General features: G+C 41.3%; 3 protein-coding genes across 4 annotated transcripts; 1 reads left to right on the top strand and 2 right to left on the bottom strand.

Moving 5' to 3' along the window:
- Positions 1-1,471: 1,471 nt before the first annotated feature.
- LOC120301294 (eukaryotic translation initiation factor 3 subunit G) lies at positions 1,472-7,854 on the bottom strand. 2 transcript variants are annotated; one of them, XM_039328342.1, is made up of 11 exons: positions 7,731-7,854; positions 6,242-6,288; positions 5,472-5,576; positions 5,269-5,357; positions 4,762-4,821; positions 3,459-3,563; positions 2,977-3,166; positions 2,793-2,900; positions 2,528-2,664; positions 2,288-2,394; positions 1,472-1,584 (listed from the first exon to the last, which is right to left on the bottom strand). In XM_039328342.1, the coding sequence occupies exons 1-11, from the start codon at positions 7,748-7,750 to the stop codon at positions 1,569-1,571; spliced, it is 984 nt and encodes a 327-aa protein (XP_039184276.1). In that variant the 5' UTR covers positions 7,751-7,854; the 3' UTR covers positions 1,472-1,568. The 2 variants fall into 2 exon arrangements, with proteins under 2 accessions (XP_039184276.1, XP_039184277.1); XM_039328343.1 differs by lacking the exon at positions 3,459-3,563.
- Positions 7,855-11,808: 3,954 nt separating this feature from the next.
- On the bottom strand, positions 11,809-14,287 carry LOC120301299 (DNA (cytosine-5)-methyltransferase 1-like). The gene is made up of 3 exons (XM_039328349.1): positions 13,771-14,287; positions 12,794-12,884; positions 11,809-12,319 (listed from the first exon to the last, which is right to left on the bottom strand). The coding sequence occupies exons 1-3, from the start codon at positions 13,915-13,917 to the stop codon at positions 12,282-12,284; spliced, it is 276 nt and encodes a 91-aa protein (XP_039184283.1). The 5' UTR covers positions 13,918-14,287; the 3' UTR covers positions 11,809-12,281.
- Positions 14,288-15,185: 898 nt separating this feature from the next.
- Positions 15,186-16,765, top strand: LOC120301298 (P2Y purinoceptor 11-like). The gene has a single exon (XM_039328348.1). It carries the CDS (start codon positions 15,186-15,188, stop codon positions 16,143-16,145), a length of 960 nt encoding a protein of 319 aa, XP_039184282.1. The 3' UTR covers positions 16,146-16,765.
- The last annotated feature ends 4,826 nt before the right edge of the window (positions 16,766-21,591 follow it).

The following is a 21,591-nucleotide window of genomic DNA, read 5'->3' as shown; positions in this document are numbered from 1 at the left end:
TAAACAAAGTCTATCTGTGTAGTATTTGCTTAAAAACCCACGGGATTATCTGGAGATGTTAACACAATCAGACTAGTGAAGTAGGGAAACAGAACTGATTTGTCAGAATGTTTTCCACTCCTTCCAGGAACAAATCTCAGTCATCCTGTTATTACAATTCCTTTCTGGCTACTGCTGGGAATGGCATCACAATCTACTGCACTGGGGCTTTTCAACACAAGTGGAATATAGGCACTATCTATTCCTTCAACCTTGCTATCAGTGACTTCCTCTATGTCTTCACCTGGCTCTCCTTGACCATCTATTACTTCTCATCAAAAGACTGGACATACGCCTCCATTCTCTATGCTTTTATCCATTTCTTCTTCTACAAGTTGTACATGTCATTTTTTTTCACTGCATGTTATCAGCCTGAATGTTTATGTTGTTGCTTTCTTCATTCACCACATGCCCAACTTCTAAGTGGAATACTGTAGAGTGTGGCTGATAGTGGAACGACTTGCCTCCAGAAGTTGTGAGTACTCCAACACTGGAGGTTTTAAAGAAGAGACTGCAAAACCATTTGTTCAATGGTATAGGATTTCCTGCTTGAGCAGAGGGCTGGACTAACAGACCTCCAAAGTCCCTTTCAACTCTGTTATTCTGATATATGGCCATCTCATCTCTGGTCCTCAGTTTCTCCACACTGAACTTTGTCTTAAAAAAACGAGAGCCAGTTTTATATCGTGGTTAAGGTACCAATTAGAAACCAGGAGACCCTTCTTAAGCTCAAAGCCTTAGGTCAGTCACCCTATCAGTGCTAGGAAGCAGAGCAATGAGAACACTTCTGAAATCTTGCCAAAAAACCTGCAAGGATGTGTCCAGGAAATCATCAGAAATCAACTCTTAAAGGCACAAATAAAACAAAACAAAAATCCTTCCAACACATAGCAAGCATCTCTGATGAGCAACAGCCCCATCTAATGGCAACATTCTGATGCTGAAAACGTGCAAAGTGGAGACGCTCATTTCAATGGTGGTGGTACTCACATTCTGCAAAATCTGTACTTCTCCATCATAGGCTGGTGTTACATTAATTAAATTGCAATTACTAATAATTTATTATTTGCCCAATCCTTACTCAAATGAAATAATTAGTTTTGTCCCCTGAAGAGTGTGGGGTCATGTTCAGCTATCATTTTAGGGGAACATTGCACTGCCATGTTTGAGAAGTTTTTTTGCTAAATTCCCATGTAACTCTATCTTGGGTTTTTGGTTTTTTTTTTGCTCCACAAACTAATACAGTTGCAATTATACGTTGTTAAGAAGTGTAGGAGCTTGTCATCCAAGGCAATATTTAATAACATATGCAGCAAATAAAATAAACCAGGCCCTATTTTACAAATAGGGAGTAAAAAGGGTTTTTTAGTGATTGGTAAGGTTGGGGATTCAAGAATGATATTCTAACTTAACAGGACTGACACAACACAGACAAGGCTGCAATGAATTTTTATTAGAGACTTGTATCTCCAGTTAACAATAGAACTTGGTCATTTCCAAAGCCAAAAACAAAGGCAGGGCAGAAGATTTCAGTTGGTGGAAGGTCTGGAAGGAAAGGAAAGTGTTTCAATAATCTAACAAGCAAAGTTAAGCCATTTGTTGACCTTTGATGAAAAAGATTCTGAAAATATAAAACTCACTGAAATGAATAATTTTCAATATATTAAAATAAAATTAATTTCTATCTTTGGCAAGGACAGAAAAATGTCCAGAGAACAGAGGAGGCTGATCACAGAAGCATCAAATTAATTTTGCAGAAAAAATTCCATGCAATTAGAGGTCCCTCAAGAAAACTCTGAACTTGTAATCTCCATTTTAAGATCAATTTATGATCCACAAGTGAGAGATGATAAGGATGTAATTCTCCTTTTAAAAGAAATTCACAATGTGGACATTCTTGCTTAAAATCTAATGAGATTTTGCTCGTTCCATGAAGTTAGAAATTTACAAGCTTTGCAATATTTTCAAACATTTATTTTTAATTCTAGAGTCCTGCAGATGCTATCTCAGGGGAAGAGGAGGGGCACAGAGGCTTCTATGACTAACTGCAAAAGCTGGACAAGAGAAATTTCCCAATAAAAGAGTTGGGGGCTGCTGTCCTAAATTTTGAGATGTACTGGACCACTGGGCCAAGCATAACATAATAAAAACTAACTAACTTTGAAAAACTAATAACTCATTTCCATAGAGAGATTTTAAAAGTGAAAATTAAGGGCAAATGTACTCATGGCACCAGACATTTACTTACTTGGCCCATTCCACATTTAGGATCAGGTGATCATAACCAAAGCCAGACACGCCTGCAATAGCCCTGGCAGCATCCTCACGGCGGTGGAAGCTGATGAAGGCAAAGCCCTGTAGGAAAGCAATTGGAAGAGCGGTAAGAAGCAGCAAGCAAGTAGGAGAACATTGCCAATCTGCAGGGAATTTCTCCTTTTTGCCTATGGAAAGTGTGTGATTTCTCCCATCCCACTTATCCCTCCCTTACCTTGGATTGCCCAGTGGTTTTGTCCTTGGCCAGGTAAATGCGGGAGATAGATCCGAAAGGACGGAAGAGCTCCTGAAGGTCAGTCTCCCGGGTGTCCTCAGACAGATTGGTCACACGAATGGTGGCATTGTCATCAGCTATGGGTGGGAGTGAAAAGACGAAGAGATGGCTACTGGCAGAAGCTGAAGGACTGGAAGCTGGTGCCCATGCCAATACATGCTGCTTAGAGCAGACTTAGAGCCAGCTTCCCTTTGCAGAAACTCACCTCTGCGATTTGGCTGCATGGACTCCCCTCTGCGACTGGCTCCGTCTCTCAGGCTGGGTGGGACGTACTTCCCTGTCTTGTTCTGCTGAGCCTGAACAGGCTCTGGTTCTGGAAACAAAACGTGGCTTAAGCAAAAGTTTGTGCACTGCTGCCTTCCACTGTCCCTGACCTTTGCAGCTCTCACCTCCAGGGAGTTTCTCCTTTTCGCCTGTGGAAAGACCCAGCTGCTCAGCTAGTTCCTTCTGCATGGGCCCCAGCGTGTCTTTATAAGGGCAGCGAGTGGTCCAGTGATCGCCCTTGCAGATACGGCATGATACAATCTTCTGCCCTTTTAGCTTGTTCATAGGGTCTTCCTCCTCTTGGCAATTCAAGTCCTGGAAAAGCGAAATGATAGATAAATGAGTAAAAGCTTATCTGACTCCCTTTCCCTCTCCTGAATCCATGCAAATGTCTCCCTATCTTCTTCACATATGCCAAAATGTGAATAAGCATAGCTAGTACAACCTCTGCAGAACAATGCAAAAGGAATGCACCCATTTCTCTGACCATTCATCCACTAACTTTGAATGCAATCTGGCACTCTCGAGAGATACTGTGATGGCAACTGCCAGAATTCCAGGGAAAAATAATTACAGAATGATTAATATCCTGCATGTCACCACTCACCTCCTTGCTGGTTATGAAAGTCATAAAGACATCATCGCTCACAGTAGTAGTAGCCACATTTGGGCCAGGAGCATCAAACTCAGAGTTGCCAAATTTCTTCCAGTTCTAAGGAGAACAACAAAAAGGTTGAATAAACTAAAATTCATATTATAGTTTGAAAGAAAACTTCTATAAAATGATGTTACTTAACCCCAGATAGACTAACAAAAATATGTAAATGTGTAAAGGGATTTCTAGTAAGTGCTGGAAATGTAATCAAAATGAATCCAGGTTCATTTTATAATATGTGGTGGTCTTGCAAATATGTGAAAATATACTGGATAGACATAACAATGACAATGCAAAAAATGTTTTAAGATACCACTATTAATGAAAGCTAAAGCTTTTCTTTTAGATATGATGGACAAGACAATTGAAAAACAATTTGGAATGCTATTCCTTCACATGGTGACGGCTGCAAGGACTGTACTTGCCAAACACTGGAAAGAAAAAGAGATGCCAACTGTCGAAGAATGGATTTTGAAATTGACTGAACTAGCAGAGATGGCTAAATTAACTTGATTAGAGATAATGGACTAGATTTTATAAGAGAATGGAAACAGTCTGTAAATATAATATTTATTATATATAAATATTATATAATAACAGAGTGATTTGAAGATTAGTGTAATGTGGAGCCTACATGTTAAATTTAATTGATCACTTTTTCTTCTTTTTTTGTACATTATTTTTTTGTTGTTGTTGTTAGGGTTGAATGTATGCTTTTGTTTTGTTTCATTTTGTTTGTTTTACTGTTTTGTACTTTATTTTCTATGATAAAACAATAAATAATATAAAAAAATGACATAACCGTTTCTCAAACTTAACAACCATTGCAGCACCCCCATGTGATCAACCTTTGGGAAATTGGCAACCATCTTGTATTTATGACGGCTATAGCATCCTGGGATCATGTGATCGCCATTTGCAACCTTCCCAATAAACAAAGTCAATGGGAGACGCCAGATTCTTTTAACAACCACTTGATTCACTTAATCGCAGTGACTCACTTCACAACCATGGCAAAAAAAACTGGTCACAAAATTGCATGTGACTCACTTAACAACCAAAATTCTGGTCTCAACTGTGGTTCTAATTCGAGGACTACCTGTAAAGAACACATTGAACTAAAGCTCTTCCCCAGGGTCATGCTTTGCAAACCACAGAACAAGACTTGCAGAGCCCTGTGGGTCACAACAGAGAAATCTTATTTATTTCAGCACTCAAGGAAGCAAGAGCCACGTTCACCTGTCAGAGGGCTCACCTTTCGCCTTGCCACAGCCTTGGAGGCCTTACGAGTCTCGATTCTAAAGGTGCGGATGATCTGTGAAAGAACAGCAACTGATCACAATGCGCTCAGGTGGGAATTAGCAGGGGAAAAAATGGAGAGAGTCTGCAGGTTCATCAATATTTTTGTGTATGGCTTTCTTAGGTTTCACTATACAACTAGGCTTCAGGTAGTAGTAGCCTGTACCCCAAAGCCTACTTCTCTGAGTCTGCAGAAAAGGACCACGAGGAAAGGAAAGAGGAAAAAGATGAAGCAGCATCAGCATCTTCAAACCAGGAGAGAATAAGCAGCAAGCAAGTATAGCTAATTCTGCCACAGGACAATAAAAATATATAACAAATGGGGAAGAATTACTCCTCTTCACTAAAGAAAGGCAATTAGCAATGAAAATGGGGATCGCTGTCACAGGCCCTACTAAATAGCAAACAATGAATCAAGAAATTACTGGGAGACCCGGATTGAGGAATCTTGCTCTCCACTCACCTTCACCTTACGGCCATCTTCCTCTTCTCTGTATTCAGTCACAGTCTTAATGTTTCCATTCACAACTTCTTTGGGAGGTGGGAGGGGCTCTGTAAAAGGTGTATAGGAAGTTACAAAGATTCGCATTTGGGGAACTGGAGACACTTCATATTTTGCTTCCCCCTCCCCCCAGACATTAAGACAGATGCAAATGTAGTTCCTACCTCCTTTTACAAGTTCTGGCTCGATGGTCACACTTACACCTCCATTTTCGTTCAACACACCCGTCAGGGGAATATCTTTGAGCAAGTCACTGGTAATGCATTTATCTGTGACGGAAAAGTATAAGGAGTTCATAAAATTCTCTGTTACAGCAAATTAAGCGGTCAAGGATTTATCAATTTGGAAGCAAAGTAGATTCATTCAAAATAAATGAATAATAATACACTACATACATAGAAGTATAGAGTTCTACAATATTTTAAAAGCTCCAAATATAGCCATTTAGGCATGTGTACTTCAGGACTAAATTTGTATTTGAGCCGATCTTTCCTACTGTTCAGCTTCACTGTTATCCAATGGAACATACTGCTTGTCAATTTAACTTATCCAGAAAGAAAGTATCAATATCAGCCTTACAATGTTGTTAGGGAATAAAATCAGAAGAACTGTCCATATACATTTTCTGAAGAATGCAAATGCAAATAACAAAACAAAACCCCACCCACCATAGTAATGGAAACATGCAAGGAGACTGAAGTTATAAAGGCCTGAAAAACGCTGGGATTTATGTAACTTGATAAACAAAATCAGATAGCTTTTAAAGTAAATTAATACTACGGAGGTTTTCTTGACATTGCTTCTTACTGAAATCTCAGTGTAAGATTCCAAAAGGGACAGATGGAGAGATTTTGTGAGATAAAACCCATCAGGGAAACAAGAAGTTACTCTTGGCTAAGCAAGGGGCCAATTAAATGCACATTAAATTTCTCACCATCATCTCCTTCTTCTTCCACTTGATCTGCCCAACTGGGCTTGGAGCTAAAAGAGATAAAAATATCAAGTTAGGCACCTACCCTCAGATCCCATAAATATATGTATCCTTCTTCAATTTCATAATCCTAGGATTGGTCTCTCATATGTAGTACTTATTCTATTACTCAATATGCTCTGGATTCCATTCTAACTCATTTCCACCAGGTGCACGCTTGCTTCTTTGGATAGCAAGAAATAAAAGTTATTTCTGAACATACTTTAGTTTGTAATAAAATAATATTTCCAGGTTTAAACATTTTTAGAGCTTTAATCAAAATATCTATTTTGGTGAACTGCTGTTATTTTCTCTTTTTTCTGTATTCCAAAGTCATGTGTTGTGTCTCCTAACCCTATTTCCTTTGTCCTCAAACTATAATTCCATCACAAAAAGCCAGTTTGGTTGGTGGTTTAAACATTAGCCTAGAAGTCAGGATACTGTGAATTCTAGTCCTCCCTTAAAACCAGTTTGGTGACTTTGGGCTAGTCACCCTTTTTCACCCAACCTAATTCACAGGTTTTTTGTTCTGGGGAAAAAATAGGATACCGACATGTTAGGTATATTTATACTGAACTATATACAAAAAGGTGGGATAAAAATCTAGTAACAATAATATAAACCATTGTCAGTGGATCTTCTGAAATGGCAGCTTCCACATCCTCCAACCCATTCACACAATTACCACTTACATTTTCTATCCACATTGTACTTGTTTTCTTACTTCTGAAAACTCATCTTATTCACATCAGATGCAATATAATGCACAAAAACACTTTTCAATGCATAATTTGGGATGGACTCCTTATAACTTACACATGCAGATTATACTACTGTGTAAAACAATATATAGGAAAAAAACGTTGGGTTGGAAAGAGGCTTCCACTTTAGTTCCTTCATTAAAACATGGAGGTTGCTGCTTTTTTTTTTTTTTTGATGATACCAGTTCGTCATGGGAATCGCCATTCCACAAAAGAAGTGCAACCACCCAGTCAAAGGTTTAGCTCCCTTCAATGAAAATGGGGTCACGCTCAGCACTTCACCCCCTTTCCCAGGGGACTGCACTTCCTATCCAGGGTGCATCGGTGGGAATTCATGGCGGGCTTTTTTACATCGCTACCTTCGCCCTCCATTTAATTTTTGTTTATATTACTGAACTAGCAACCACAAAGGTGTTTAGAAAAGGTTCAATGGCGCGCGAGGAGTGGAGGCCCGACTCAGTCGAGAGTTCGTATCCCAGCCTTTCATGCACGTAAAGCAAGAATATGCTGGATGCACGGACGTGTGCATGTGTGAATTCACACAGAGACAGTGTTTCTGAGTTTGTCTACTTTTCGGATAACAGGCGACGACACGTGTGCGCCTTCCCCAGGGCCTTCCCTCCCTTATCATGCCCAGGTAACACCTGCCCCCCTACCAATCCCCCAAACCCCCCCCCGCTGGCTGTTCTCACTCGTAATCGCCAGTTGGCATCGTGGCCGATGGAAGAGCAGCAAACGGAGCCAAACAACTCAGGCCTGGTTCGAGGGCAGGAAGTGGGTGCCGCAACGCATAAGCGTGACGCACAATAGAGCGCCGCAAGAGGCATCCTGGGAGGTGTAGTTCTGCTGCTCGACACAAGCGGAATCGTGCTCAGTTTCGCCTGTGTGACAGTTCAGACACGTGACAGGAGAGAAGATTGTCCATGAGAATCACTTAAAATATTAGTTCCCTGCATTGATACTTTTGCATAATATATATTTTAAACCAACACATATTATTTTGCCCCACGTGATTGAAAGAACATACTAAATTCAAACGGACTGGTTTGAATATACGAATAAACTACAAAATCCTCTATATGAGTGAATGTTTGCCCATCGCTCGTTTTTTGGTCCCTGAGTAAGGATATGTGTGGTCATACAGTAACTGGATTCAGACCTAACCATAATGCAATTTAATTCGTTTTGGTTTAATCAGGTGGGTGAATTGGGTATATTAACCATGGGTTAGGATTTACTATGTTGTGCAGACCTAGCCAGTTGTAGTTTATTGAGTATGCCAAGATTAAGCTGACTGAACACGATGCATAAACTATATTTTCTTAATCCCAATTCCACTCTCCAGCCCCCCTATGCTTAACTCCAATGCCATGACAGGGGTGATCTAGTGTGCATTACCAAGACTTGGTTGAACATAGATAATTCTTCTTTCAGAAATGTGCTCTAGATTTTGAGGATGCAACCAAAAGGATTGTAGCTTTCAGAAATGCTGCTCCCTGGATAGCTGGTTATGAGAATCTGCTGGTGAGATTAGGCCCTGGGAATGCATGGGCTATTGCCACTATATCGGCAGCATTCCTACCTGAGCTCCTCCAGGACACTGGCGTTTTCCAAACTAGTAATAGTGGAGGACTTTAATCTGCCTTCTCTAGGCATAGATTTGGACATGGCTCAGGAGTTCACGGCTGTCATAGAAACTTGAACCTGACCCAGAGAGTTTACAGGGCCAATTTATAGTAGTGGCCACACTTTTGGGGAGGGGGGTACCTTTGACTCAGGGTTGACTCCTGGTGCCTGCTTAGAAAAGTCTCTTCAGTTTTCTCGGCAACATTTCAGAAGTGGTTTGACATTACCTTATTCCTAGGGTTGAGAGACAGCGACTGACCCAAATTCACCCAGCTGGCTTTGTGCCTAAGTTTAGATGAGATGGAATTGGGAGTTATCACTATCTAGCTCTTGCTGTGATTGAGCACTGTTAATTCTGCAATCACTTCTTGCTGCAGGGTAGAAGCACCAATTAAACTGGTCTATCCCATATGTCTGATGGACGCTGTTAGGTTTTAAAAGGAGCTTAAGGTAACTAAAACTCTGATGCATACTTTTTATGAAATTGTCATTGCTGCTTGGAAAGAGGGGGCAACCATGGTCTTGATCATACTGTGCCTGTGCAGGCTCACTCTGTCCATAGATTCCAAAGAATGCCTTAGAGCTCTAGAAGAATTGGAAGAAGATACACTTAATTGTCATTGAAGGAAAACAATGATAAAAAAAAATGGATAGAATCCTTTCTTAAAAATCACCAAAATAGCAGTAAGTGACAAAATATAATTATTTTTCTGCTCTTATTACATCCAGATAGCTGTGCAACAGCCTTTAGAACAGTGGTTCTCGACCTATGGGTCGGGACCCCATTTGGGGTCGAACGACCATTTCATGGGGGTCACCAAACAACGCAGTCCGCCATTTTTCCCCCTTTTCCTTAGCTGTGCTATTCCCTTTTATTCTATTGGCTTTTGAAAGCCAATAGAATAGACTCTCTTGAATAGAGTCTAATTCTATTGGCTTTCAAAAGCCAATAGGAATTATCCAGGCTGTCTCTGCCCTGCTGAGCCCGCCAAAAGTCCCATTCTGCAAATGGTGCTGCACCAGTTGAGTAGTCCTCGACTTACGACTGGTTGGGGGTCGCGGCATTAAAAAGGTTGAGAACCACTGCTTTAGAATGTCCTAATTTCTTCTAAGGAGAGGGGCCCCAAGGCTGAAACTCTAAGCCTCTGTGGGATAAAGTAGTGTGGATTTCTTCAAATTTCAATTGTGCAATTTCCTTTGAAACTAAGATACAATCCAGGATGGTTGCCTGGCACAAATTTGAATCCATTAAAGGTCATCCTTGTCTTACAACCATTCATTTGAAATTTCACATCTTCCTTCCCCTGTCCTTGCCACCTTCTACAGAGCCTCCTGTCATACAGCATTACAGTCTGGTTTGGAAGCATCACTTCTTCAGACAGGAAGGCTGGTGAGGATGGCTGAAAAGATCATTGGCAGTTCCCTCCCTTCCATCCAGGACATAGCATGTAAGAGTTGCTTGAGCAGGGTCCACAGTATTGTCTGGGACTCTATACATCCTCTTCATGACCTGTTTTTCTTGTTACCTTCTTGGAGGAGGCTTCATGGTGTCTGAAGCAGACGATCCAGATCCAGTCAGTTTTGTTCCATATAGTATTAGTGTTTGTGAACTCTAAAGCTTCCTCTTTCCACTATGTATTCAAGATGGACAGTGATTAATATTTTTGTTATTTATTTATAAAGGTGTAGGTTTATACATGTTTAAATGTGTGCCCATGTTCTATCTGCTATCTGAAGATGTACTGTCTCAGAATGATTATTTGGCATCATTAGATATGTCAGTGAACAAAATTCTTTTTAGTTGCTTGAAAAATGGAGACCATTAGGGTCCTTTTTACTGAAAACATAGCAAACTTAGGTTTACAAATGACAATAGTATAGTCCCTGAGAAGCACTCGAAATAATAGCTCCCTGCAATGATACTTTTGCATAATATATATTTTAAACCAACACATATTACCCAAGCTGAGATTATTTTCCAAGAGGCATTATTGCCTTTGGAAGAACATACTAGGTTCAGTGAGGCTGCTTTTGAATATGGACTTGTGATATTACTGCTACAAAGCCTTCCTGCTTTGTAGCAGCATCCCTACATGAGCTCCTTCAGGCCATGTTTCGGTTGACGCTGGAGCTTCCCAAATTAGTAATAGTGGAGGACTTTACTCTGCCTTCTCTGGGCATAGATTTGATCATGGCTCAGAAGTTCATTGTGCAAACCATGCCAGTTTCTTCTTGGATTTCTTGTTTTTATTCTGAGTTTGTTAAAAATCTGCTCTTTTAAAATTTAAGACACTGGATTATATTCTATTGCTTGTGTTTGCACTGTGTTTTCCTTTGACGAATGAAGGCAAACATTCCATATTCTGGTGAGAGAGAAGTTCCCTGAGGAGGGGCTCCAGCACAGGTCCAAAAGCTTACAAGACCAAACCTCTGGTCCCGATGACCGACCCAGATTGGATCCTGCCATTTCCTTTGAGATAAGGCATGGTCCAGCATGTCTGTCTGGCATGGGTCTGAACTCATTACAGGTAATCATTGACTTACATCCATCCAGGAATGTCTAAACCTTTGCACGCAACTGTATTGGGTAGCTTGGATGTCTGTATTGCACTAAGGATACATGCCCCTTTTTGTATCTGTATTATGCCCACATATACATGTGATTTAAAAAAATAGCAGTAACAGAAGGACAGATTGCCTTCTTTTTTTTAGCACGCCATTATCAATTTCCTGCAGGACTAATAGCGACTTCACTGTAACCTAGACAAGTGTTCAAGTTAAGCTGTCAGGACAAACTATGACTCTGATCAACTAACCAAAACTGCTATGATTATAGCCTTGTGCTTAAGAAGCTGTGCTAGCCAGAGTCTAACCCATGGTTAAATATGGTTTGCCACATTGTACAGATCAGTAAGTATTGTCTTTCTCGCAGCAACAGAAAACTGCTCTGAAGAGAAACATGGCCTGTCTCAGTTAAGATGATAGGCATGTAAGGATAAAGCTTGTCACAGTGAACAGACTAAATGAGTAAGTACTGACCAATCAAAAGATTGGTGTAACAATGGTAGATCCCAGAGGTAATATTAGCCAAATTAAATGCAACAGGGGACAATCATTTGAAAAAAATCAACAATGGCCCTCTAATAATTTATAGGAGATTTATTTGAAGAAATATTACAACATATAAAAACTACATAAAGTATTATTTCCACTTGTATAAAGTGGCTGATTAGTTTTCAATACAATGCATAATAAAAACATTCTCCACTCCCCCAACTCATACACACACACGCACGCACGCACACACTTACACACACATGGATAGGCACTGCACAGTTGATCATTTGAGAATGGCAGCGGGAACATTGAAACAGTTTCAGAATGTCAACCAAGTAGACAACACTGTTCACAAATACAGGCTTAAAAGGAGAGAGACAAACACATACACGCACAAAAAAACTAAAACCCTGAACAAACCAAAACCTCCAACAATTTTCAGCATGTCCAGAGGTAAGAAAATAAATCAGGAAAATAACAGAAGAACATTAAAAATTATCAGTGCATGTTTGGGTGTTCAGGTGCTGGAGCTGTGGTGCAGCAGATGGGCAATTTACAAATTACTTTGACGTGTCCATCTTTTCCTGTTTGATGCCATCTGTAAAGAAGCAAAACAGCTAGCTGGTCAGAAAACAAGACCACATTAAAGCTCTCATCTACAGAGAATATGGTCCTCTGGAAGTAACGGATCAGCTTATCACTTTCTTCTGGATTGGAAAGAAAATGGCTTCCTGCTTACTGACTTCCCAAGTGCATCTTGGCACAGCAGCCATGCATCTTTGTATCTACACCACTTTCAAACTGTTAAGGCGTTTCAGGTGGGGCCCACCATGTTTTTGGTCTCCATGCCAACCCCCCTAAGATAATAAACAAGCTTTGGACAAAGTTCAATTAGTTGTTCTATTTGGAGGACTCCATAGGATGCACAACCCTAACTACAATCCTAATTTAGAGAAGACCAGATTGAGTTGTGCTACCTGGTTCACAGCAAGTGCAAAACTGCTTGCGCTCCTGAAATACAGAAATCAAATGTCCCTTTGCAGATAAGTTCAGTGACATTCCAATAACATACCTGTGGCATCCTCTTTCATTTTTGCCAACACACACAGTTTGATTTCTAGCCCAATGGCTTTTGCCAGAGGCGGAGGGACTGTGTTTCCCACCTGAACAAACAAAGCACAAGCAAGGGTGAAGAGTTGGCACACATACCTCATATGGCAAAGTCCTACTCTGGGTGCAGGGCCACTAACTAGAAGGAGTCTGCACTGTGAACAAAACTTGTCCTGAAGAAAGTAAGAAACATATCTCTTCCCTTCATTGCATCAAAGCCCTGATATATGTGCAAAGGCCTATTGTTAACTGAAAACCAACCGACAGAGAGATGCTTCTACAGCATTATATAATAATGTACTACGTTTTATCAGATGTGTCTTAGCCTTGAGTATCAAGAATACAAAAAACATTGGAGAGCCTTCATCTAATCTCAAATGTAATGTAATTTTTACATCTCCCCTGGCAAATACATTCATCCTTGAGGGATGCACTGTTGGTTGCTTCTGTCATATAAAACCATTGTCAATTTATCCCAATACATTCCAGAAAGCCACTTTTGTCCTTTTTATTTTTCCTGTACTATTTTTAGGTGTTTCTTAATGAAGAATTCTGAACTGTTGGTTGATCTTAACAAATCTATCATCCATCTAAGGATCTTTTCCCATTTTTGAGGTATCTATTTCCCATTTTTGAGGTATCTTTTCCCATTTTTGAGGTATCTATTCAGCCAACTGAAACAGAGTTTATCCCTAGAAGAAAATCCTTTATTTTATTATTTTTTCCCCCAAAGTTACTTTTTAGTGCTAACTTGCAAACAACTAAGTAAACAAACAATAACAGAAAAGCATTCTCAAAATTGCTGCAGGAGCAAAGTGATCCACTTCAAATGTTATTAAGAGATAGAGCAACAAAACAAGAGCACGTTCAAATTCTAAAAAACTCTAGTGAACATTTACATATACAAATCTCCTCTAGGAAGGCTCTGCAGCCACTTACCTGCCTGTGCTTGTCCAGTACATTCCCAAAGAGCCTGTAAGTATCAGGGAATCCCTGGGACCGCGCACATTCTCGCACACTCACTACTCGGTGCTGTTCAGGGTGAAGCACACGACCCTGGAAAAAGGGGAGCAGAGTCACTGGCATAGCCTCTTCCAGCTTTGTGTTGGGATATAGTTAACTACTATATTTGGAGCTACGGCTGAGTCACCCAACCAGGTTGCTCCACAATGAATATGGGCCACTTATTTCTCAAGCACAGAAATACCGTATCATCTTCTAGCCACCCTCAGCCCACTAGGAAAGCAAGCTTTATAGAAAGCAATTGGAATATTAAAAGCATTAAAATACTGAACGTTAAAAGTTAAAAACAGTAACAGGTTTTCAGGCCCTCTCAGCAGGTCAAGAGGGTGGGCACTCCTCTCAAGGGGCATAATGTTGCACAGGGTGGGTGCCACAGCAGAAAAGGTTCTTCTGCCAGCCAAAATTCCTTAGCCGACGAGATCTGAAGCATGTCTCTTTTTCTAGACCAAATGGGGGTAGGTGGATTAGGGTGAGACAGTGCTTAAGGTAGTTTGGACCCATGCCAAAAATAACTTGTTAACCGACACCTTGAATTGGACCTGGAACCAAACCGGCAACAGATGCAGTTCAGGCAACAGTGGTGTTACATGGATGAATCTAAGGTCCCCTAAAACAGTCCACACTGCTGCATTCTGTTCCAGTTGTAGCTTCTGAATACTCTTCAAGGGTAGCCCCATTTAGAGTGTATTGCAGTAATCCAAACGCAAGATCTCCATGGACTGAGTGATTCAGCGAAGGGCCTCATGATCCATGAAAGGACTCAGCAGCACTAATTTCTTAAACATTCTGCCAGTTTCCCCTTGTAGTCCCAATGACAGTAACAACCATTAAATGCTGGTGTTTTCTATCTTTCTTAATAGCATTCAACACAGCCTCCCTATAAAGCAAGAGAAGCTACAAGCAACAAAGTACAAGCAAAAAAAATAGGAGGATAGGGAAATGCACTGGAATCTCTCTTTTTTTCTAATGTTTAAAACACTGATTTACTGTATATATTAATTTGCATAGCAGATCATGAATACATTGGTAAAACTAGCCCTAATTGTATATGACAGTTGTTTTGTGAGTTTTCTCTCTTTCCATTCTCCATATTTTTATATAACCATCGTAATCATATTAGACTTCCTGAAAATTCTGTTTATCAAATAAGCATCTATTCCAAGGGAGCCAAAAAAAAAAAAAAGCTGAACGAAGCAACTTTTTTTTTAAGAGTGTTGCAGTTGAAGTGATAGGTGTCAGCATTTCTGATAATATGCTCCTTCGTGTTCTCTGTTTGTAGTCAACAGGTAGTCTTGGAAGCCTCTCACCTCATTTGTCCTGCTTTATCCAGTATGAAGACAGGGAACCTAACCCATGAAGAAGAACGTGACCGCTTCCAAGGAAAACTGTGGGTCATCATAGTTCTGCAATTCTTTTTCGCTGTTTTGGGGAATGGCTTTACAATCTACCACTTTGTGGCTTGGGAACGCACCTGGCATTCCGGCATCATCTACTCCTTCAACCTGGCGCTCTGTGACCTGTTCTATGCCATCTCCTTGTTGCCCTTGGCTGTTTACTACTTTCCGCCCAAGGACTGGAAGTACGGCTTCATTTTGTGCAAATTGGATCGTTTTGTCTTTTTTGTCAACATGTACGGCAGCACCTTTTTCATTGCTTGCATCAGCCTGAACCGCTACATCGCCATTGTCCATCCCTTCTTTGCCCATGAGCGCATCGAACCCTTCCATGCCAAAGTTGTCAGCGGGGTGGTGTGGTTTCTCGCGATAGCCATCTCAGCCCCTGTCCTTTATTTCTCCACCGTGGAAAGTAAAAACAGCACAAAAACTTGCTTAGGAAGTGCTTCTACATCAGAACTGCCTGCTTATCGGCCATATAGCTGGTTCCTCCTGACTGTGGGCTGTGCACTGCCTTTTCTCCTGACTCTCTTTTCTTGTGTGGCCATTGTTTGTGCTGTTAGACACAGTCATGGTACCACCAGGGAAGAAAAGAGTAAAGTGAAGATACTGATTTCTACAGTTGTGCTCCTTTATGCCCTCTTTTACTTGCCTTTTCATATCTTTCGCAATATGAATCTTTGTTTTCGTATGAACAAATACAAGAAGTCCATTTACTTCACCTATCAAATAACTAAAATCCTAGTTCACTTTCATGTTTGCATCCACCCGTTCATCTATGCAGCTCTAGCTAAGAACATGCCCAAATGTTGCTGCAAAGGTTTTCAGCATCAGAAAGAACTGCAAGGGAAAGAAAGGAATCTGGAATTGCAACCAGCACCCTCCTATGGCCACTGAAACCAGTGATGAAAATACATTTGGCTACTAGTTAGTTTTGCTATTCACTGACAAGCTGTCCACTGTAGTATATTTTCTACTGAAGGTAAAGATTTCCGTGTCAGTCATGTCCAACTCTAGGACACCGTGTTCATCGCTATTTCTTGGCCAAGGGAGCCAGCGTTGTCTGAAGACCATTTCCATGGTCATGTGGCCAGCATGACTATACGCCCAGGTGCACGGAACACTGTTACTGTTCCACTGAAATGGTACCTATCTAGTATTTGCATGCTTTTGAAGTGTTAAGTGGGCAGGAGCTGGGGCAAGTAATGGGAGCTTACCCCATTGAGCTGAGTTCAGGTTTTGAACTTGGGCTGTCAGCTCTCAGCATCTTTAACTGCTGAGCCATCATGCCCCCTGCTATTTTCTACTACTTTCCCATTATTTAATGGGACGTGCATCCTTGCTTTTTCATTTTTATGTGGAACCCCTAGCTTGTGCTATTAGACTACATGGAGTAGTACATAGCTGAACATAAACCGGTTCTTTTTAAGATAACATAGTGCCAATTTCAATCCTTTCAATTACATATTTTCCCACTCTACCATTTCTATATTATAATAACCATATTTTTATTCTACTTTATCATACATTCACTTGTTATTTTTCAAATAATAAATGTTTATATATTTTAACAATCACATGTTTATTATTTGCACACAATTCCATTTCAGTCTTACAATATTCGACCATATAATTCTTTTGCCTATTTTGAATTTTTCTGATAACTGTAAATAGCAAAACTGTTTACAACCATGTCCCTCTCTCATCAGTTATTTTCTTAATTTTATTTTGTCTTCCCCATGACAAAATTGCTAGCCATTTGTAAGAGACTTGCTTCATGATATTACTTCTGTCTCATCCCCAGCTTAAGCCAGTGCCTTTCTCAGTCTCTCACTCATGGCTCCGAAGTTGACCAAAATGCACCAAACTTTGGCAAACATGCCAAGGAGTGATACTGTCCTTACAGGTGGAAGATGGGCACATTTCATCACTAGCACAATTATGTCAACATATTTTTCTGCCAACTCATTAAAATTACTGTGAGGACGTGGCCACAGACTACAGAATATTTGCCTTTTTTGTACTATAATTATAGTTATGAGCTCTCAAAGCCTTCCGATGTTGCTAGTCAACATTTTGCAACTGAGTCAAAGGATCTATCTAGTCCAGTGATGGTGAACCTTTTAGAGACCGAGTGCCCAAACTGCAACCCAAAACCCACTTATTTATTGCTGGGTGCCAGGTGGGCATGGCCCACTGCGTGGGCATGGCTGTGGTAGTCATGGCAGATTGGGTGGGTGTGGCCAAGGTGGACGTGATCACCTCGATGGTGCTCGTGGGGAGGGATGCCTGTAGGGGCCAGGCAGGGTTGGGGGAGATCCAGGGGGGTCTCTGGCAGGTGGGGCGTGGGCAGGAGGCTAGTCCTGTGGGGATGCCATTGTCACAGGGCAAGGTGAGGCAGGGGCCAGGGCGGCTGCTGCCTGACACCATCGGCCCCCGCACACAGAGGCCAGCGAGCGCATGGTGCTGGGATGCATCCGGCCATGTGGGACCTCGGCGAGTTAGCGGGCAGCTGGTTGAAGAGGGACAGTTGCCATCTCCGGGGCATGGCTCGGGCTCTGAGTGCTGCCTCTGGCACGCATGCCATAGATTCGCCACCACTGATCTAGTCATACAAAAGGAAAACAGTACACAGCACTGCTTTGTACTGCTTCCACTGGTTGTCTGTTAGAAAGAAAAGCTAGCTTGCCAAGCATGGTTTTCTCAGGAAAGAAATGGTTTTCCATGCCAGAACTTTCCCTTGTGAACTTTTAGAGGTTTTTTTTTGGGGGGGGGGAATCTTCATAACTATTTAAAATTAACAGCAACTGTAGGACAAGATGAGACAAAAGAAATGGGAAATAACAACATGCATGTGTCCTGTTTAAACCACAGAAAAATGGCCATAGATTATAGTTTACTACTGTTACCCACCATACTGCCTTGTATGTGGAACTAGACACACACAAACACACACTTTTGTTGGAACTGTAATCCAGCACATTTGAAAAGTATCTGGATGAGAAAGGGTTTATTTCACAAATTTGGAGTAATAACTTTGCAACTCACCTAGTATTAACCAGTTTGGTGTAGTGGTTAAGGCACCAGGCTAGAAACCCGGAGAACCTTGAATTCGAATCCCACCTTAGGCTCAGAGCCAGCTGGGTGATTTTGGACCAGTCACACTCTCTCAGCCCTAGGAAGGAAGCAGGGATTTGACCAGCAGTCACCAGGAATCAACATTGAAAAGTATTCGGAGACTACAGTTGGTCCAGAATGCAGCCGCGTGAGTGATAGCGGGTGTTCCTCGGTACACCCACGTTACACCTATCTTCCGCGAGCTGCATTGGTTGCCTATTGGTCTCCGGGTCCAATTCAAGGTGTTGGTTATTACCTTTAAAGCTCTATATGGCTCAGGGCCAGGCTATTTGCAAGACCGCCTACTACCTCATAGTTCCCTTCGTCCGGTTAGATCCCACAAGCTGGGCCTCCTTCAGGTCCCGTCGGCCAAGCAGTGCCATTTGGTGGGGCCGCGGGGGAGGGATTTCTCTGTGATGGCGCCCACGTCTTGGAACCAGCTCCCCCTGGAGATTAGGACCGCTTCCACCCTGTTGGTTTTCCGCAAGCTGCTTAAGACCTGGCTTTTCCGGCAGGCCTGGGGTTTATAAAATCTGACCCCTGGATGAAAGTTACCGTATTGTTTGTCTAGTTAAGTTATATTGTGTTTTTATTGTTAGCCGCCCGGAGTCCTGTGGGAGTGGGGCGGTCTATAAATTTTAATAAATAAATAAATAAATAAACAAACATTGACTCGAAGGCATAAAAAAAAGGTATCCCTATTGTATGTCTATAACCTCAGTCCCATTTCCAGTCCTTCAACCTGAAGGGAAAAAGGAAGTGTTATTAAGTCAGGTTATCCCTATATGACTAAAAGGGCATCAAAAGATGTTTAGGTGGTGATACCAATTCTGAGTTTTGAAGATCTGTTCCAAGCCTACATTCCCCTCTCCATCTTGTCCTTCCTCTGCTATGCTCAACAGCAGAAATATGCCTCATTAGCTGTGTTTCATGTTCTCAAAATGCCACCCTTGCTCATCTGCAACCCTCACAGCAACAGCCCAATTAATCTTTGGTTATGCCATTTTGGAAATAGTGCCTCACTCTTCTCTCAGTACAAGCCTTGCTGTACCATCTATGATGCCTCATTGATGTTGGTGATGATGTACAGAGGTTGGCATCTTCCTAGCTCCCACTATTTGAGACTACTGTAGGCATGTCCCTTCCTCCATGGGCATTGCCCTCCAGGAACATTCTTGCTTCAGCTTTAGATTAGAGTAATAATCTGCCTCAGCATCCACCACAATTATAGTAGTGGCCAAAATTGTGGAAACCTTTTGGGAAAAGTGTATTTTTGAGGTTTGATGGCTAATAACACTACTTTTTTGGAGTAGTACCATAAAATTATATATCAATGGAAAGATAATTTAGAATGTAATGCAACATAGTTTGTTCAATTATCTGTACTGTATTCTATGAAAAGTTATAGCCAGATAATCAGAAAAAGGAAGCACAACTTGCTTACAGTAGTTGTTTAAAGGACTGTGAGAGGTTCTGCAAAGGTGAGCTATGGGCAGATGCGAAGTAGGTCAGGATACAATTGATTTTTTTCAGGTGCTCGGGTTCTTCATTGTTATATGCTCTCAGCTACTTTCCTTCACAACCAGTGGCAAATTTGCCTGACCAATAACAAGCCAAGACACAGTGAAGACCTTTTTGTTTTGTTTATTGTAATAAGCAGGAAGAAGCTATCATAGCTTGATTCTCTCCAAAGTTCATTATCTCAAAACAACATCTTTATACATTCCCTACACCAGCCGCCCATCCTTCCTCGTTTCCCATTGGCTGAAGTATTATGAAGTTACATTCTCTCTGACTGCCTCCTACATGTTTCCTGAGACCCTCTGTAAGGACCCACCCCACTTTGCATCTTAAGAAGACAGAACTCTTGGAATAATTCTTCCAACAGGAATCCTTTATTAAGAGAAAATGGTTGCAGGCATGCTAGACAGGACTTGGGGTTCAAGCTCTCCCATTCAAGGGTTTAAGGGGTTCCCCAGTAGTCCCACCCAATCAACCCCCCTTCCAGTGATAGTTTCAAGTATCCCAATTCCACCCCGTTTCTTCTTTCTTCCGTCTGAATGGAGACTTCAGATAACTACATGAAAGGCAAATACTCTTCTTTGTTAATGCTAATGGTCTCTGTTGCTAACGCTTTGAGGTTACAATAGGTTACAATAAACACACATTCAGCATTCAGCTCTTTGAAGTCTACTGAAGGAAGTGAGGGCCCTAAAGCCCCTTTGTTCTCCCCCTTCTCTCCCTCTTATGGCAGAATCCAAAGAAGGCAGAATTGGGAGTTTCTATATTTGATAATTAAAGATGAAATATAATTGGATTCTGACATCCGGCCCCTCTTAAAAATAAGAGAGATTCACCTGAAAGAAAACAAAACAGGTATAAGACTTAGTCAGGCTTGTTAGGATACTCTGTGTGAAACTTCTTCAATAGCTTCGGTGCTCTGACGTGACGTTTATGGACCCACTCATTTTGTGAGGCAGGGAGGTGTTTCCAGGCAACTAGGTACTGAGTTGTTCCACGATATCTCCTAGAGTCAAGGATCTCTTTTATTTCGAAGTGTTGTTCCCCCTCCACCATGATTGGAGGTTGTGGGGGGGGGATTTTTGGCCGTAGAGGTGACTGATGCTCTCTTTTCAGCAAGCTGCAATGAAAAATTGGGTGTATTTGCCTGATATTTTTGGGTAATTCTAATTCTACTGTTACTGGATTTATGATTCTTTTAATTGGAAAAGGTCCTATATATTTTGGTCCAAGTTTTTTACAGGGCTGTATGGACTTTAGGTATTTTGTAGATAAGTACACCATTTCTCCTATAATGAATGGTGTAGGCTCAACCCTTTTTTTATCGGCTTGTGTTTTGTATGCCTGCCTAGCTTCATCTAGTGTTTTTCTGACTATTGGCCAGGTGTTTTGTAGTTTCTCCATCCATTCTTTCAGCGAAGGGATCGTTGGTTCGTTTGGGGTTAATTCTGGCATGGGGTTGAAACTTTGACCGTTGGCTATTTGAAAAGGAGTGTAGCCTGTGCTGGAGTGGACTGCATTATTGTAGGCAACTTCTGCAAAAGGAAGTACGTCCGTCCAATCACTCTGTTGGAAATTTAAAAAACATCTCAAATATTGCTCAAGTACCGACTGGCAGCGTTCCGCTTGTCCATCTGTCTGAGGGTGATGGCTAGATGTCAGTCCCTGAGTGGTCCCTAAGAGGGATAAAAATTCCTTCCAAAAT

Source organism: Crotalus tigris, unplaced genomic scaffold (assembly GCF_016545835.1).
Source record: "Crotalus tigris isolate CLP2741 ecotype Arizona unplaced genomic scaffold, ASM1654583v1 scf7180000024375.2447938, whole genome shotgun sequence".
Lineage (NCBI taxonomy): Eukaryota > Metazoa > Chordata > Lepidosauria > Squamata > Viperidae > Crotalus > Crotalus tigris.
The sequence above is the reverse complement of the archived record's forward strand: the minus strand, read 5'-3'. Positions and strand labels throughout refer to the sequence as shown.

Excerpts from the sequence above, each read along its gene's own strand:
- LOC120301294 (XM_039328342.1), bottom strand. The coding sequence starts at position 7,750 with ATGCCAACTGGCGATTACGA. Across the intron at positions 6,289-7,730 it reads ATGCCAACTGGCGATTACGA|CTCCAAGCCCAGTTGGGCAG; the intron begins GTGAGAACAGCC and ends TATCTCTTTTAG. Across the intron at positions 5,577-6,241 it reads GGAAGAAGAAGGAGATGATG|ATAAATGCATTACCAGTGAC; the intron begins GTGAGAAATTTA and ends TTTCCGTCACAG.
- LOC120301299 (XM_039328349.1), bottom strand. The coding sequence starts at position 13,917 with ATGCCAGTGACTCTGCTCCCCTTTTTCCAGGGTCGTGTGCTTCACCCT. Across the intron at positions 12,885-13,770 it reads TACTGGACAAGCACAGGCAG|GTGGGAAACACAGTCCCTCC; the intron begins GTAAGTGGCTGC and ends TTGTTTGTTCAG. Across the intron at positions 12,320-12,793 it reads AATGAAAGAGGATGCCACAG|ATGGCATCAAACAGGAAAAG; the intron begins GTATGTTATTGG and ends GCTTCTTTACAG.
- LOC120301298 (XM_039328348.1), top strand. The coding sequence starts at position 15,186 with ATGAAGACAGGGAACCTAACCCATGAAGAAGAACGTGACCGCTTCCAA.